This window comes from Rattus norvegicus, chromosome 1 (genome assembly GCF_021556685.1).
Source record: "Rattus norvegicus strain SHRSP/BbbUtx chromosome 1, alternate assembly SHRSP_T2T, whole genome shotgun sequence".
Lineage (NCBI taxonomy): Eukaryota > Metazoa > Chordata > Mammalia > Rodentia > Muridae > Rattus > Rattus norvegicus.
In genome coordinates, this window is record NC_141534.1 from 111,173,933 (window position 1) to 111,191,931 (window position 17,999).

General features: G+C 41.7%; 1 protein-coding gene across 4 annotated transcripts in view; it reads left to right on the forward strand.

Moving 5' to 3' along the window:
* Positions 1 to 17,999, forward strand: part of Nell1 (neural EGFL like 1) — an 890,282-nt gene that overhangs the window by 288,089 nt on the left and 584,194 nt on the right. Inside the window, exon 13 of one of the 4 annotated variants that reach the window (XM_087593740.1) lies at positions 588 to 1,284. Within the exon in view, the coding sequence (XP_087449866.1) occupies positions 588 to 613 (26 nt within the window). The 3' untranslated portion in view covers positions 614 to 1,284. 4 annotated transcript variants of the gene reach the window in all.

Sequence of the window (17,999 nt, forward strand, 5' to 3'; positions counted from 1 at the left end):
AGAGAACTGTGGTATTAAAATTGCCCTTTCTGTGGGAGGCCTTTAAAAAAAATGAGTTACACTGTATGACTGCAGGTTTGACTCACTGTTTTCTTCGAATGCCTCTGCATAGTTCACCATCTGGATCTGTCTTCATGCCAGCGTGCTTGCTTGGTACTGGCGCCCTAGGTTATAATGATGGCTAGGGGCTATAGACATTTCTCTGCCATCATAGAGACAGTTCAGAAATTCTAGGGAACTTGTTCATGGATACAGGCCAGCATCTAAGGAGGAATATGAGTAATAAGGAGGAAGAGAGCGCACCACAACAGCACTCTGGAGGTAAAGCAGGAACTATATGCTGGGTATCCAGGGGGGCAACTGAGGACCACACGTAGTGGTTGCCAATGTTTACAACATGTGTCCATCATCTTGAACACGTCAAACTTGATCTTTGCATCCCTGTGGTTACATGATAGTGACATCCTCACTACTGTACCTCCAGTCACTGTGACACTCTACAGCATCCCAAGTAAGGAAATATTGAAGGGCATATCTCTCTGTGTGAGATTCTACATTTTCATGTTCAAATGTATTTCTTCCTACAGGGCATTCTCTGAGCTTCTGCTACTGAGACCTGCCGAAGATTCGCCATCTTAGTTTTCAGAACTGGATTACCTACTACCTAGTCCTGACATCCCTCACCTGATATTTGGGGAGGGCGGGGGATGCTGCCAGGTCTGGTTACTCATGTTCCTCCTTTGGAGCTGAATTCATATGTCCTCTTCCCTTTGATTCCAGTAGAGGCATGGGAAGAGGAAACAATGAGGGCAGTTTGGGAGAAGGAAAACCTGTGTCTGTACCACTCTTCTATTAATTGTGCATAGTTCTCAGCATTTTCTGAGTCCTTACCTGGGAATTTCCATCCAGTGTCATCTAGTGGAGAACCTTAGGGGTGGGTACCCCAGGGATGCATTGTCTTATTGTAGCTTGGAGATAACTAGAGATACATGAACTGCAATAAATGAATGATAATGACCTGTATTACAAAATTTACAATGAGAAAGACTAGCTTAAAATTAAAACAAAACAACACACACCGTCCAAACTATGTTGAAAAATCCATCCTAGACTCTCAGTGGAAGAGAAAGCACAAAAGGCTTTCAACTTTCTTACCTTTGTCCCAAGGCAGCAGAGCTCTGGTGTATTAAAGACTCCTGGTCTTCAGAAGTTATAAAAGTGCTGGAAGATGTCGAAACTTCTCACCAATCAATGGAAGGTAATAAAACCTTCTGCCAGTTGTAATACAATTCACCTGGTTTCATTTTTGCCTTGTGAGTCTGGAACGGACACAGTCTTCATCTTGGAAACTTCTTTCATTGGACTTCAGTGTTTTATGGATCTGGTTGGCTGGGGGATTTCTTCCCCTGTGATAGCATTTTCACTGAGTGGGTCTTAGGTAGTTTCTGATACCTTAGTGTGAATTATAACCAGTGTCCCATATACTTGCAGTGTTAGCTGTGTTGTTGGTATCCTTGCTACTGAATTTGGAGTCTAAGCAGCTCTTCAAAAACTGGAATGAAGAGCTATTTGGAAGGACGAGGAATAGTATGATATCCTTTGCATCCCTCAGGATGAGAACTGTATGACAAATGATCTTTAAGTTGTCCTGAGTTTCCCGGGATCCTTTTGTATTTGTTACACTTCTGGAGGCTTAGACTCTGTGAGCACATGGCAACCCTGGCCACCAATAGCCCTACTTTTCCCAATGGAGGCACTGAGACTCACAGAAACCCAGCCAAGGCAGAGTCCAATGATTTGTGCTCTGTTTTTTTCTTGATGCTCTGGTGGTGACTGTTCCTAACCCTCCCACTCTTCTGATCTCCTATTGGAGTTCAAAATATCTTCCTTATTTTTGATTCATCCCACAGACATCCAGGTCAGATAAAGAACTACAGTGGGTTTGGGGCTGAGAGATGGTTGAGCCCTGAAGAGAATGCACTGCTTATAGCAGCCATTTCAGGGAACTCTGTTCTACCTGTAACTCCATCTCAAGGGAGATCTGCTGCTTCTGCTGTCTATAGTCATATATGTGATTAGAACTGAAGAAGATGGATCTTTTTAAAAAACCTTGGTTCAGGCACGGTGATACTTGCCTTTAATTCTAGCAATCAGGGCTTAGAGGGAGGAAACTCTTTGCGATCTAGGTCAACCTGGTCTACATGGCGCATTTTAGGTCAGAAAGGGCAATACAGTGAGACCATGTCTCGAAGAGAAAAAAGAACAGAAAATCAAGCGAATAAGCTTCAATTAGACAAGACTCGAATTATTTCTGAATGAAGGCTCTGACGGTTTTTGCAAGCCCCCATCTCGTTATTTTCCTCTCTGGCACAAAACCCGGTCATATATCAAGGTTTATTTTTGTTTAGTCGGGCTTCCAGAAGAAAGATGACATGTAACAATTGACATCTGACAAATGATGAATGGATTTCTGGTGCATGTCATATATAATATTTTATACCATTGAAATTTGCCTTGATGGTCAGGGACAGCTACCTGGTCCTTTTCTATAACTGAGTTGAGTTTGCTGATAGAACCTAAATTAATTGATCCAAAGCTCTCATATTCAGGAGAGATCAATATTTACAATAAAGAAAGCAGTGTTGAGAATCACCAGGGAAAGTCTAAAATTCAGGAGCTATAGTCAAGCAGTAAGTTGTTTTGTGTGTGTGTGTGTGTGTGTGTGTGTGTGTGTGTGTGTTAGAATACAGTTGCAATTTAGTGTTTGGTTATACCAAATCCAGCATCGGAATTTGGATTTCCTAGTCATATGATCATGGGATGGAGCATACTAAAAATTTAGCAAATTTCCCAGGTTGACTAAAGATTAAAAAGATTTTATTGGTTGTCATCGTCATCGTCATCATCATCATCATCGATGTCATCATCATCATTGTTATTGTCATGAGTACAAGCTCCTGGTTTGTGTTCTCTCAGAGGTCAGTACTTTGAGAACTGAATTTTATTCCGATACATGTTATGGCAGAACTGGCCGATCACCAGGGAAAGTGCCTTGAGATGGAAGGGCTACATTATATCAGTTTGCAGGGGCTGTGGGACACAAACCATTATCACTTACAAGGCTGAATGTGCTCTCTCCTCTGAAAGCACAAATGGAGCTGTTTACGAGAAGAGTTTAGCATGAAATGGCCTGTGCTATGTGACTCTAATACTCTTCATGTAGCAGATATGCAGAAGCATTGGATACACACAGGCACGGATCAGCAATGTGAATCATAACTTTTCTTTTTAGATAATTTCTTTGATTTCCCAAGATTATATTATAATTAGATCATAGCAATAACTTCATGTGATTGGAGGTTACGATGGATGGATGGACGGATGGATGGATGGATGGGCCTGTCATTTTTCTCCAGGAGTAAGAGACCAGGAAGGTGGCTGCGAAACCAGAGTTCAGATGGGAAGTGGCCTCAGTGTCACTAAGAAGGTAGAGATTTACTGTATACAGTGTAGTGTGCGCACGCTTCATAGAAACAAAACTGCCAGTTCCAGCTTTAGAGAATCCATGGGGAACAGGCTGACTGTGCTCGCTGCACTTCTGATTACCCAAGAATTAATCAGGTATCTCTGTTTTTCCATTTTCTTTTCCATTTAAGAGTTTTGCATAATATAGCATGATTCTCAGAGCCCGGTTGCTGTTCCAGTTTGAGTCTATCTCTGAAATCCTGCTTTGACTAGGGAGGAATTATCCATCTTTACCACATTAGCTCTTTGCCCTTGTGGCTGGGTATTGGCAGGAATTCCTAATGCTGGATGGAAGGATGCCTCCAGAAATCTTTCTTGTTCTGTTTAGTCTGCACGGCTCAGCAGGATAGCTTGCTACCCAAGTGTTTTCTCAGACTACTATCCCTTAATGAGACAGCTTTTAGCCTTTGTTTCATCTGAGTAGCTTGGTCTGTTGTCCTATCTCTGCCAGGAACAGGTGGACTCCCTTCCTGGGAGCCTTCCATTTACCTCTGCATCTTTGATCCCAGGGCTGCTTGAGATCAAACCCAAGCAGCCAAGATGCAAAGCCATCTTGTCCTTCCTCTCACCCGAACCCTTCATAACCTCTACCCTTCTGCCTCGACAACTTTTAATTTTAGTTGAACTCCCACAATACTAATTCTAAATTTCTTTGCATGATCTGATTATCCCTGTCATTTCCTCCTTGGCATCACATTTTTTGCACCTATGGGTTTGCCTCATATTAACAGAGTGACAGGGATTTGAATGCTTTAATGATACTGGTAAGCTATATAAAATGGATAGACCCCACTCTATAGCTTGACTTTGTGCTTCATCCACTCAGCGTGACTTTGTGTGAATTACTAGAGCTTTGCATTTTTAGTTCCCTCACCTGTAAAATGGGCTAGGAATTCTCCTGTACAGCCTGGAATCAGGGACAATGAACTAAGAATGGACCTGATGTGTTGTAGAAACACATAGCAGAAACATCATTTTCTATTCACACTATTTCCCACTCTTCTTCTCATAGAAGAGGTGTGCTCTACAAACACTGCATAGCGCCTCTGTGCTTGTCCTGGTTCATATGGCCATCTCTTCATCCTGCCCTGACAATTTTCCTCTTGAAATTAAAACAACAGACACAGCAAAATAAAGTCAAACCTAAATTCTGTTAACTGTACTTGAGTCAGACCAAAGGGTTCTTGTTAAAACTTAAGCCCTCCAAACTATCTGACACAGTGGTCAGAGCAGCAGGGTGATTTCTTAAAAGGCATTCCTCAAAATTATTTGTAAGGTATCGTTTGGAATTTTTCATTACGTCTTTGCAATGGTGTGTCAAGTGTTGATTAGGCCTCTAGGGTGTTTTGCAGAAATGGGGTTGTCATGTAGCTTAATTATTGTGTTACAAAACTCTTTGGGGTTTCAGACCTTAACTCAGCGAACACACATCTGTCTACTTGGTTGTTCCAATCACAGAATGTTGATGCTCATGAATTTAGTCTTCTTCAACTTAGCGCCTCACATGAGTCATAACCACCTATTCATTGTATCTTCATAGTGTCAGCTCTTGTCTGACACTTTTTGTTTCTTAGCTAGTGAAGACCGTGGTAGCCACTCTTGCCCCATTTACTCACCTTTCCAAAAGTGTACAAAGGGGAGCTATGCCATTGCTTGCTTGCTTGCTTGCTTGCTTTCTCTCTTTCTTTCTTTCTTTCTTTCTTTCTTTCTTTCTTTCTTTCTTTCTTTCTTTCTTTCTTTCTTTTCTTTTTTTCGGAGCTGGGGACTGAACCCAGGGCCTTGCGCTTGTTAGGCAAGCGCTCTACTATGGAGCTAAATCCCCAACCCCATGCCATTGCTTTCTTACAAATAGCCTGGTGGGTGCTATGGTTCTCAGAATGATACCCAAACTTGCATCTAGGTAAGCCTGGACTCGTGTTGTACTTGGTATTTGTGTTGCCCCTCTATTTTGTGTTCTCAAGTCTTCACTTATCCGCATTCTTCGCTCCCTCCCAACAGGTCTGGGTGGTGGTTCTTTCCTCAGTACAGGATGCCCCTCCCAAGTCTTTTGCAAAGTTTTCTACTTTCTAGCAAGCTCAGAAAAGTTTGAAATTTCCTTTGAAAATTTGAAAAAAGGTCTCTCTCCTAACCACCCAGATGAGATTACCTTTCCCAGCCTCTAATGCTTTTGTTGCCATTTTTGATACTCGGACTTTATTTTCTTCATAGCAATTGCTCTCTAAAATTGTTTTTTTTCCTTTTCTCAAAACCATTCTTAACTGAGTTTGTCTTTTTGGAGTATAAACTGTATTGGACGATAATTATATTTGATTCCTTATTATCTTAGTACAGGTGAATTGCTGATGAGCAAGCATGAGTTTAATGGAAGGAAGGAAAAAGAAGGACTAAAGGAGAAAAGAGAAAGTGGGAAAGGATTCAAGTCTCTATGTGACTGTCCCCTTTCTTGTCTCAGAGTTTTCTTGTGTTGTTCAAGACCTGGTTCCTAAAATGTGAAGTCGTTTCTGTTAAGTTTTGCTAATATTCAGGCCATATAATATTAGCACTCGTGTGTTACCTTTTCCTGTGTATTATTTTTCTGTTGCTGTGAAAAATACTATGACCTAAGGAAGAAGGAGCTTATTTTAGCTTATGGTTTCAGAGAGATAGAGTCCGTAATGCCAGGGACCCATAGCGTGGTGGCAGAAGCAGGAAGCTGGGAAATCCCATTTCATTCATGAATAGGAAGCAGAGATAAAAGAAGAGGGGGAGGCTTAAGACATCAAAGTCCATCCCCATGGGCATACTTCCTACAGCAAGGCTCCATACATAACTTTCCCAAACAGCACCAAGTATTTAAATACGTGAGCGATGAGGGGCATTTCTCATTACTCCACTATGAACTAGCTGTCTTTAGTACCCCAGGATGCCCATTCATCACCATATTCATAATAAATCAAATGATGTGGGGCTTACAGCAACGTCAACTTTCATTCCTCATCATGTAATCTTTAAAACGGCAGTTTCTAGTCATTAAGTGTCTTCCCTCAGAGTTCTGAGTCAGGGCCCTTTGGTGGTCATGTATAGTCTGTGACTTTTAAGGTCATTGTGGAGAAGGAAGAGAGAACAGAAAGTTTTCAATGTGCCTGGGCTGGTTACATTTCACTGGCCAAAACCTCGTTACCCACCAGACTCAGTGCCAAGGGAGACTGGTGAACAGTAGCTAGCTCTTTGCCCAGGAGGAACAAGAATATGGATGGGATGAACAGCTTTCTGATCTCGCTGGCTTTTCTGCTTACTAAATGAAAAAAGTTCCTCATTAATTTTAATCCTTTTACTGTTTTATTTTCTGTGTTCTGGTGTCAGCAGATATTGCTGAGACTTACTCATGGATAGGGTTGGATAACAGAACAGTTTGCCTGCCACAGTGTCATTGTCTTTTCCTTAAGACGTCTCCACAGTGACTGCTTTTGTTTCTCTGCAGGGTTTATTCAACTCCCTGTACCTCATATCCCAAAGTGACTCACCTGTTCTTTTTTTTTCCCTCAAGCAAAATTCATGGTTTTACATGCAGTATAAATTCAGAGCCTTAGGCTAAGCAAAAAGCAGTTCATGCAGAAAGCTTAACATGCATCTGCAAATGATTGATATCATCCTGATGGTAGCAAGGATGAGTGTGTACACAGTGGGATATTGGTTAATTAAGAATATCGCCAAATTGTGGAGTTGTGAGCACCATAGAAAAAGTGGAGATTGAAGCAAAATGAATGTAGAAATGGCTGGCCCTTGCTGCCTGTGGTTTGCCTTGGTGGTTGACTAGCCCCCAGATAGTTCTGTGTTCTAGTGTTTTGTCCTCTCCATTTATTTTCTTGACAGTTCTCCAGGCAACAGTACAGTGGAAGAATGTTGAAATGGGGGCCAGGAGATCCTGATCGATCCTGACTTGGCCATTTAGCAACTGGGTGACCATAGAATGTTACTTGATCCTTTTGTGTCTCAGTTTCTCATAGCTTAAATAAGATGTGAAACAAGACTTAAATAAAGATACCCAGAAGTGCTTTAGGAAGACTGATACAGTATAGGTGTGGATTTTATACCTTTTATCATTTTAATTGGGTAATTATGTGTCATAATAGCAATATGTCTTACCTTTTGTAGCTATTGGACTAGAAGGTAGGTCTTCCTTATCTGTCTGTCCATCTACAGATACTTAGGTATACATTGTACCCACCAACATACATATTGGGCCACAGTTTTATTTTGAGCTGTGATAGGCTTCATAGAAATGGGGCTTATAGTCAGGCATGATCTTCATTAGGGTCAGTGGGCTCTGTTGTGATTTTGTAGTATGAAGCATGCAAGGTTGTACACTGTAGTCCTGTTCAGGGGGTAAAGCAAGCAGGTGTGGAGCATTATGTAACATAAGCACATGCTTGGCCGGAGCCTCTGGGTTGTTAGAACTTTGAAGATGATCAATGATCTGACCCATCCTCAGGAACCCTGTAGTCTAGAGTAGAAGAAAGACATAGGCAGATAATGAAATCCTAGCAGAACTTGCACTATCCTAGACTTAAAGACTGTAGTGACTATGTTGATGGGAACCATGCATTCTGACGATAGCAGGTTACCTGAGAGGCGTGGCCGAGGAACTGAGTTCTTAATAAGATGGCCTAAGTGGTGAAATGGGAGAGGTGTGAGGGATGAATATCCTTAGTGTATATGAAAGCACAGAGTAATAGCTTTAATGTGACTGCAACAAGCAGCATCTGGAAGATGTAGCCAATGGTGATGTGGCAGGAGCTCCAGGTTGTCCTGTAGGCCATGCATGTAAATATTGTACAGACATCACACTGGGTGGGTGCACAGTTGAATCCACTTGACTATGGAGAACATAGTAGAACTTTATGCTTAGTGCTACCTCGTGCTAATAGCTTTCATTTTGATATATATTACACTATATATGATGTAGTGCTAGTGGACACATATACTTTATTAAATAGTTATGTATTATTTACTTACAGGAAGTACACACCCAAACATTTTTTACCTCAAAAGATGCATGATCAAAAAAAAATTATCAGAGACCACAGCTGTGGACCAGAGAGTAAAAAGTCTGAGGTCAGGAGGATGCAATTGGATGTCCAGGAGGAAAGTTACGTTCCAGGCCCCAAGGGTTCAGAAGCGTTGCCTGGAGGGTTGCTGGAGAAAAAGAACCAGGTTAGCTAACACTGCTTTGCATAGTTATGTTTTCCAAGGTTGAGGCCTGGCCAGTGTAGATAGGAAATGGATAAAATATTACTGAGACCACTTGAAGGAGTTCATCTGGCTTTGCCTGGCTGCTTGGTGGTGTTTCTTTAAAGCGTACAGTTGCTGCATCTGACTCCTGACAGGCTCTTGGTGAGAGGGATGTATCTGGCATTTCCCTAGTGTGTTTTCCTCTCCTCAGGACTCAAGACGCTCAGAGGATAAACAATGACAGCCTTGTAGTTGCTTTCCAGGGATGTACTTTCAACATGGGAGATCACACTGAGAAAATGCTTGGCTCCTTGTGTGGGGTTTTGAGGCTTTGGGGTGTCCCCTAAAGTCATTAGTCATTGATTTATAGTACATAGCATTTTTTTTTGGTTCTTTTTTTTCGGAGCTGGGGACCGAACCCATGGCCTTGCGCTTCCTAGGTAAGCGCTCTACCACTGAGCTAAATCCCCAGCCCCAGTACATAGCATTTTAAAAATGTATTCTTCTCTCATATATTATAGAGAACTACAGTGTCTTCTCCTCCATTCCTCCGAGTTTCTTTCTTCACCACCCTTCTTCCCCAGAGCCACTCCTCCTCTTTCCCTTCAGAAAAGAGCATGCCTCCCAGGGATATCAACCAAATATAGTATAACAAGCTACAATAATAAGACTAGGTACATACTCTCATAATTTTGTAGCTTTCTGTCCTTGTGAGATTCGAGCAGTGGGGATGGGGGTTGCCTCTGACTCTTTTCCCGGTTCTTGGAACTCTTTTCCTCGTACTGGGTTGCTTCATCCGGTAGTTAGTGTTTTATGTAGCAAAAACAAAGAAGGAAACAAGAAAATGAAAGGAAAAATGTCCTGCTGACACGTTAGGGACAAATCCAAGCTTTAGAGCTTTAAACAGAAGTGGGAAGTTTAGTAGATTAAAATGTTTTACTTTACCTAAAATGTAAGTAACTTTTGATTCTTTGCCATGTCTGATATCTAGGTAGAAAGAATTGAATGTATCATGTTGTACTTTGTGTATGTGTCTGTGTGTGTCCATATGTGTGCCTATGCATGCATATATGTGTAGACACCAGAAGGTGACCTCATGTGTGAGAGGTCATATCACTTTCTGTCTTGTCTTTTGACATAAGGTCTCTCACTGAACTTGGGGCTCACTTGTTTAGCTAGACTGTCTGCTTATTGAGCTCCAGGGAATCCTCCTGCCTTCCTGCCAGCTTTGAAGTTAGGCATGAACCCATATTTTTGTAGATAACTGGGGATCTGAGCTCAGGTCCTTACACTCGCACCTCTCGCATACTATTTAACCATCTCCTCTGCCCCAAATGTCTTACTTGCTTTAGATACAGCTCCCAGTATGTATGCCTAGACTTGCTGTTAAATTTAAATTCTTGGCGAAGTTGGCCTCGATATAAATTACACATGCCAACTCTTTAGGGAAGAAGAGCAGAGGCTGGATGAGAACTTAAAATTTGATCTGGTGTACTTGAGCTAAAACTTCTCTCTTTATCATTTGTGAACTCAGACCAGAAATGCATTTATTTGTGTTTCTGTCTTCTTGGAAAACCAGTGTGCAAATGCATACACTCCAATGTTCTCTTTTTGTGGTTTTGTATGTGTGCAGGGTATGCATATGTGTGCATGTGTGGGCACATGCAAAGGCCAGGGGAAGATGTTGGATATCTTCTTCTCTAACCTCGTACCTTATTCTCTTGAGACATGGTCTCTCACTGAACCCGAAACTCTTAGATTCAGCTAGGCTGGCTAGTCAGTTAGCTCCTGAAGTCTGCCCGTCTCTGCTCTCTTGCTCTGGCGTCACACACATGTGCTTCCACACCCAGCTGTCTATGTGGGTACTAGAAATTCGAACTCAGGTCCTCAAGCTTGCACAGCACCTGCTGTTACCTAGCCCACCTTTTTAAGAACTACTATAGAAACTAAGGCAAAATAAGCTTTAAGAAACAGCTTAAGATTTAAATAAATTATCAGCTAGCTGTGATCATGACTGTTCAACTATGAGTATGTAAATTCTCAGTCTTACTGTCATGGATGTGTTGCAAGCAGTGAGGAAGGGGAGGGCAGCTCCTGGAGTGAAAAGGAAATGGATATCTTACAAGCAAGGACTAAGACTGATGTTTCATGGGCAAGTATGTATTGCCCTGTGGGATTCAAGTTGAAACTATTCCATGAGATGCGGGGAGCTGACTGGTGGGAGGAAGATGAAGTGCTGGGAGGGGCCTTTATAGAAACATTGAGGCAAAAAGAGGGCTTGTGGTTCTTAGAACCTGGTGGGAACGCTGGGATGAGAACAGAGGGAGGTGAAAGCAGGATTCTATGAAATCATTCTAAAGAAATTGGGGTATTAAAGGCTTTTTTAAAAATAAGAAACAGGGAGATTTGATTGTTATTTTTGAAAAAAAATCTTAACTATAGCAACTAGTCAGAGACATAGTGGGCAGAGCTGAAATCAACAGGCTGGATGATTCACTGGATGCTGAGAGGGAGATTGGATGCTGTATAAAAGAGTTAAGGATAGTCTTTGGCTGTTTCCTTTATGCTCCTCACTTTGGTGACTGACATTGTGGTTCCCTGCTCTAGCTCTGTTCACACTTTGTTCATAATTTAAAGTATCAACAGGATCTTGTTACTACACTCCATATTTCCTAAATTATGAGCTATGGGCTGCTTGAAATTCAACTCCTAGTTGCCAAGGCCCAGCCTTGGGCCTGGAGGATGGTGGTTATTTTAGGTAGAAAATAAAGATGCGTCTGCCTGCATGAACACAGTGTGCTTCATGGGCTCTTTTCTCACAGATGCTGCACATCTTCTTAACTAAAAAAGAAGTTTGTTACGTAGGCATGTGCATGTGTGTGCCTGCATGAATTAAGTCACCACAAGTATGCAAACGCCTACAGACATCAGAAGGTGTTGGGTCTCCTAGAACTGGAATCACAGGAGGTTATGGACCACCAGATGAGTGTGTTGGGGACTGACCCTGTCCCCTCAGCAAGAGAACAAGCATTTGGTAGCCTGTGGCCATCTCTCTAGACCATGTCTTGTCCATTTCCTTTCTAAGCTAAAGACACAAAGAACCACTAAGATACATTCCAATTCTGACCTACACATCTTTTTAAAGAGCCCCACCCCCTCCCCCTTCGTTGTTTACCACTGAAAAGAGTTTCAGAATTTCAGTGTGAGCTGACAGCTCTTACGGAGCTGCTGTAGAGATCTGGGCATCCCTTTCCAGCTAGGCCTTTATCACCTTCCCTTCTGTCGGTGAATGTCAGCATTGTGTCTCTGATGCTCACTCACCTGGCTCCTCCGAACTCCAGTGGCAACTTTTCTGAGCGCAGCTAAAGAGCTCTGGTTTGTGAGATAGATTACGCTTCAATGTGTTGATGCTTCCAGCGTTCTGCAAACTTATGCTTTGTGCTTGACTTGGCAAGGTAATAAGTTTGTTTACATTTGTGAGGAGTAAATGAAATGTGTGTGCTTTTTTCCAAGTGCCAGGCTGTGCACGAATGCTGGGCCTGCTGCCTCTTTGTTCATTTTTTTCTCTCTCTCTAGAACAACAGGACTCAACATATGGGTCATGACCCCTTTGGGGGTCACAGGTCAGGTATCCTGCATGTCAGACATTTACATTTCAATTTGGAATAGTAGCGACATTACAATTATGAAGTGGCAATGGAGATAATTTTATGGTGGGGGGGGGAGGGGTGACCACAAAATGAGGAACTGTGTTAAAGGGTCACAGCATTGGGAAGGTTGAGACCCCCTGCTCTAAAACTTTGCCTGCCAATTGGAGAAGAGCAGTAAATCTGTACTTGCCAAATATTGAATGGATGGGGGACATTCTTGGGTGTGTATTGGTGTGGTTTTGTGTTTTGTTTTCTTGTTTTTATGTTTTTTTCTGAATGAAAGTAGTGGAGGCTATCTCTGACTCTGTCGCCTACCATCGGATCCTGCTCTCATACTGGACTGCATGGTTGGCACTCAGTAGGAGAGGAGGAGAGGATGTGCTTAGTTCTGCTGGGACTAGAAGTCCCAGGCAGGGTGACACTAAAGGGGGGCTTCCCCTTTTATGAGAAGGGGTTGGGGGAGGGAATAGGGGAAGGGTTTGTAAGGGTGGGACCACAATTAGGACGTAAAGTGAATAAATCATTGAAAGAAAGCAACTCTAACATTTGTGCCAGGGCACGTGTTCGGGAGGCATCTATATGAGAGCCTTCATTCCGTCCCATCGCTCGATACAGAAACTGAAAGCTCAGCGTCTCACACCATGGAACACCCAGTATTTAATCTCGGGTCCATCTGACACTAGGAAAATTCATACATTTTTTTGGAATGTGATAGAGCAGCTTGCAGTTTTTGATTCTCCTTCCTCTCAGGTTTGGACTCACAGTGATAAACAGTGAGTCTCAGGGCTCCTCAGTTAGCACCCCCTTCCAAGACTGCTCACCCGAGAGATCTAATGTAGAGTCCTTGACACCTCAGTGGCGAAGCATCAATGATTCTGTGGGATGGGGCATAGATACTCAAAGGAGACCTGTTTAATGAAAAATACGAAATTACCAAATTGTTAAAACACAAGTGGTTTTAGGGCTTTAAAAGTACTATTTTTATCAGTTCTTTGAGAATTTCATGCCATGTATTTTGGTCACATTTACCCCAGTTCTTCCCATCCCTCTCCTTTCTGCCTTCACCTGCCAATACCCTCAACCAGGATATTTAAACCCCTATAGAGTATTTTTAATTTTTATTGGATATTTTATATATTTGCATTGCAAATGTTATCTCCTTTTGCCCTTTTCCCATCCTCCTTCCTCCCTCCCCTGCTTCTGTGAAGATACTCTCACTCCCATAGACCCACTCCCACCTCAACACCCTGGCATTCCCTTACTCTGGGAAAATAAGCCTTCACAGGACCAAGGGGTTCTCCTCCTATTGGTACCAGACAATGCCATCCTCTGCTACATACGTTGATGGAGCCATGGGTCCCTCCATGTGTACTCTTTGTTTGGTGGTTTAGTCCCCAGGAACTCTGGGGGATCTGGTTGGTTGATACTGTTGTTCTTCCTGTGGGGTTGCAAACTCCTTCAGCTCCTCAGTTTTTTATCTAACTTCTCCATTGGGGTCCCTGTGTTTAGTTCAATGGTTAGCTGCAAGCACCCTCATCTGTATCAGTAAAGCTCTGGCAGGGCCTCTTACGAGACATCCATATCTGGCTCCTGTCAGCAAGCACTCTTGGGATCAGTAATAGTGTCTGGGTTTGGTGGCTGCATATGGGATGGATCCCCAGGTGGGGCAGTCTCTGGATGACCTTTCCTTCAGTTCCTACTCCACTCATTGTCCGTATATTTCCTCCTGTGAGTATTTTGCTCCACCTCTAAGAAGGACTGAAGTTTCCACATTTTTGTCTTCCTTCTTCTTGAGCTTGAGTCTATTTTTAATTTTTCCCTTACCTTCCTATTAATTTCTTAGACTTTTAAATTATATAATGATATCATTTCTCAATTCCTTTTCTTCCCTCAACTCTTCCAAAGTTTTTTCCCTCCCACCTTCCCATATCCCCCTCACCTTAAACCTTCTCAAATTCATGACCTTTTTCTTTGGCATACATACATACATACATACATACATACATACATACATACATACGCATAAATATGTCAATACAACCTGTTGTGTCCATTTATTGTTGCTTGTATGTATAATTTTGGATAACCATAGAGGAACTCATTCCTGGGAAAGACTAAATGTCCCTGTATCAGAATCTCTTAGTTGCTGGTAGCTCTTCGTCTGGGGTTGGGGTTCCATGAACATTTCTCTTTCCATGTCTATTGTTATTGTCATTGTTTGAGTCCTGCTTAGGCAGCCATATTGTTGAGGTAACCATGAGTGAAACTTCACTGCCATTTCTAGGAGACATTATCTCACAGCAGACTTGCTTGTCCCCTGGCTCTTAAGAATCCTTTTGCTCTCTTCTTACAGTGTTCCTTGAGTCTTGGTTCAGGAGTTGTGTTGGGGCTGGGCACTCTACAGTTAGTTAATTGTTGCCTGCATTTTGACATGATGTGGGGTTTTTGTAATGGTCTTTGTATGCTGCAAAGAGGAGTTTCTTTGGTGAGGGCTGAGAGCTACACTTACCTGTCAGTGTAACTTTTAGAATGTAGCTAGGAATTATGCTGGTCTAGTAAAGTGACATAGTGGATTCCCCTCTAACCTCCATGTCTTCAGTAGCCATGGTAGTTTGGAGTCCACTTTTACATACCCACTTTCTCAAAAAGTGTGGAGGTCAACCCCAATCCACTTGGTTGAATTGCGGCTGATGTGCAGTAAATGATCTCTCAACTTTCCACTCTTATGCCATCCCAGCAGTTAATGTAAGTAGGGATTTTCTTGAATACATCTAAGTCATGGCCACCATTCTTCCTCAGTCAGATGGGATAGCATAGCTTTTCCTGAGAATGCCATTGGCATCTACTACCCTGACATTGTTCTTAAAGTAGACTTTTCTTGTTTTCTTGTTCCTGTGTGTGTGTGTGTGTGTGTGTGTGTGTGTTGTACATGTATACATTTTAAGTTTGCATATGAGGACACTGAGATTAGGAACAGTGAAAGCACTGTCACCCAGGTAGCTAAGTATTAGAATCAGATTTCTCTGATTTTAGGATTCTGGGTCTCATCTTTGAAGAGAGAATAGAGTAACTTGAATTTCAACTGCATTTTCATGGAAAGCTATGTGAGTGAGGAGAAAGGGTGGCCATGACTTAGCTGGATTCAAAAACACTTAGAAAGTACCTAGTTTTATTATATCAACCACATCATTAATCTATATCTTATTGATTCCCCATGATAGTTTATATATGTATATATGTATGTAAATATATACCCACATGTATATACATGTATATCTCTGTCTGTCTGTCTACCTACCTACCTACTTACCTACCATATGTAACACAATCATAAAACTATGTATATCCTGTATCACATAAGTATATAATTTCAGGTTACATGTTAAAATTATCGTATGACATACATGCTTTTATATATAACAAACATAGTCTCCATTTCATCCTGACTCGAATTTGCAATCGGTTTTAATTTAGATAGTATCATCCTCAGTTGTAGTGATTTGTCAAAGAATGATAGGATTTTATTGGCTGTTGAATAGAAACCAAATTGGTATCTATAGCTCCCCCTCCCCCACTCCCACCCCAGCTCTGACCTGTGTTTCTGCCTTGTCCACTGAAGGTTGAATGCCTCTTGTTGAAACTCCAGACTTAATGCTTAAGTTGTCTGCTAACATTCTCAGTTCTCAGTTCTTTCTACTTGTCGAAGAAGGATGAGAACAATGATTCCTTGTTTAAATATGTTTGGAAACATGTTGCACACCAGGTCTCAGGATTACATGGTTATTGGCTTTGAAAAGCTTGTCCGACAGTGTTTAGTTTCCTTTAAACGGTCTGTACCTGGAATCGTCTTTTTTTCACATGAGAACCCTATCATCATTATTTGAGACATTTTTGTAAAACAGTCCTGAGTGTGTTTTGCTTATAAGGCCTCTAAAAATATCTAGACACTCAAGAATTCCTAGAACCTCCTGGGTATTGATGTGATAGGTGCCAGCATTTTCTGCGGTAACTATGGTAAGTGTCAAAGTTTGACTACTTTTTTCTAATGCAAGATCCTCTAAAACCAGTTGTTTCTCTTTTACAATTTGTCTGACAGATTTAGTTTATTGAATAGTTAACGAAAGAATGTTTGTCCTTCTGTATTTCCCAATTTGATAAACACGATCATTTAGCATGCATATAGGAATAATTAACATGTTAATAGCACACATTTGCATAGTGCATTAAAATTTGTAAATCACTTCAACGGATAATATTCCCTTTATCTTCTAAGGTAGGACTTTGGCTATTAGATTGTTTTACAGGTGAGGAGACTGAGGCCCAGAGCAAGGATGGCATGAACACAGAGCTTGGCCTTACCTACATGTAAGCCAAGTCTAATCTTAGTCTATGGCCCTTTCCATTTTGACCTTCCTTAAGAGATACTTGGCAGCCCACTTGGCCGTCTTGTTGGCATGACCAGTGGGCTCCCAGATGTCACCTGTTCCTGTCAGCTTTGTTTACTCGTGCTCTGTAGCATCAAGCCTTGCCAGCTGCACAGCAGCTCTGCTCGGGAAATCATTGTTGACTGCAATCGTAGCCACTTTAATCATAGTAAGTGTCACTGTTAGTATTTATTCATGTACTTTTGTATTTCTGTGATAATAACTTGAATTTTCTTATTATAGCATAATTTAAATATTGGCATCTTCAGTGTCCAGATGAGGAAACTGAGGTCTAGAACAGAGGAAAGCCTTAAGGTTACCCAGAGAGCTAAGGGACAGAGTCTCACTTCTCTGCTTCCTGGATCCTAACCTTTGTTTTTAAAGAGGGAGCAAAGGAACCTGAATCTTCTTATACCAGATCCAACTGTTTCTATACCAGTCCATGTCACTGTTCTGTCACACTCATCCCCACGGTAGACAAAGGATGATGATCCGCTTCTGATGACAGTTAACCTTTCTGAACATCTATTCTATGCTAGTTACTGTGATAAACACTTTATATTATTTTATATCCCTTAATTCTCCCAAATTTACAAGTTAGCCATTATTGTTATCCTAAGAAAGCCACAGCTCTGGGAAGATCAATGGTTTTCCCAGGGTTATGCTGTCAACAAAGACGTCTCAGAAGCTCTATCAGCTTTAATTCTAAACTGTATTTATCTCCACAAAACAAAACAAAATTTTGGAGATAAAGTTGTTAGCGACTCCTAATGAAGTGTCTGTCTGCTTTAACTGGTTCTCTTGTCATGCGTCCCGAGTGAGCACAATTTGATATCTGAGAAAGAACCAGTTGGAGACGCATTCACATTCATTGCCATCTTGTGTTGGTGTGGACATGGGATAATTCCATCATAGAGTCAGGCTGATTTGGCTCTTTCTGAGCCTGCCTATTCTGGAACACTTCATGATAGAATCTTCTAGAACATGTGATCTGGTCCCAGTTACCTTCCAGCTCTCATTCTCTACCTCCTCTCTTCATGATCCAGACTGCTTCTTCTCTTTTTCTTTCTAGCTTATTCAGCAAAGCCCACTGCTCCCATTTAGCTGCCTGCTCTGTTTCTTTTCTCTTTCTAATCCCCATTTCCCTAATTTCCTAATTATTGCAAGTATTGTTGACACTTACTGCTTA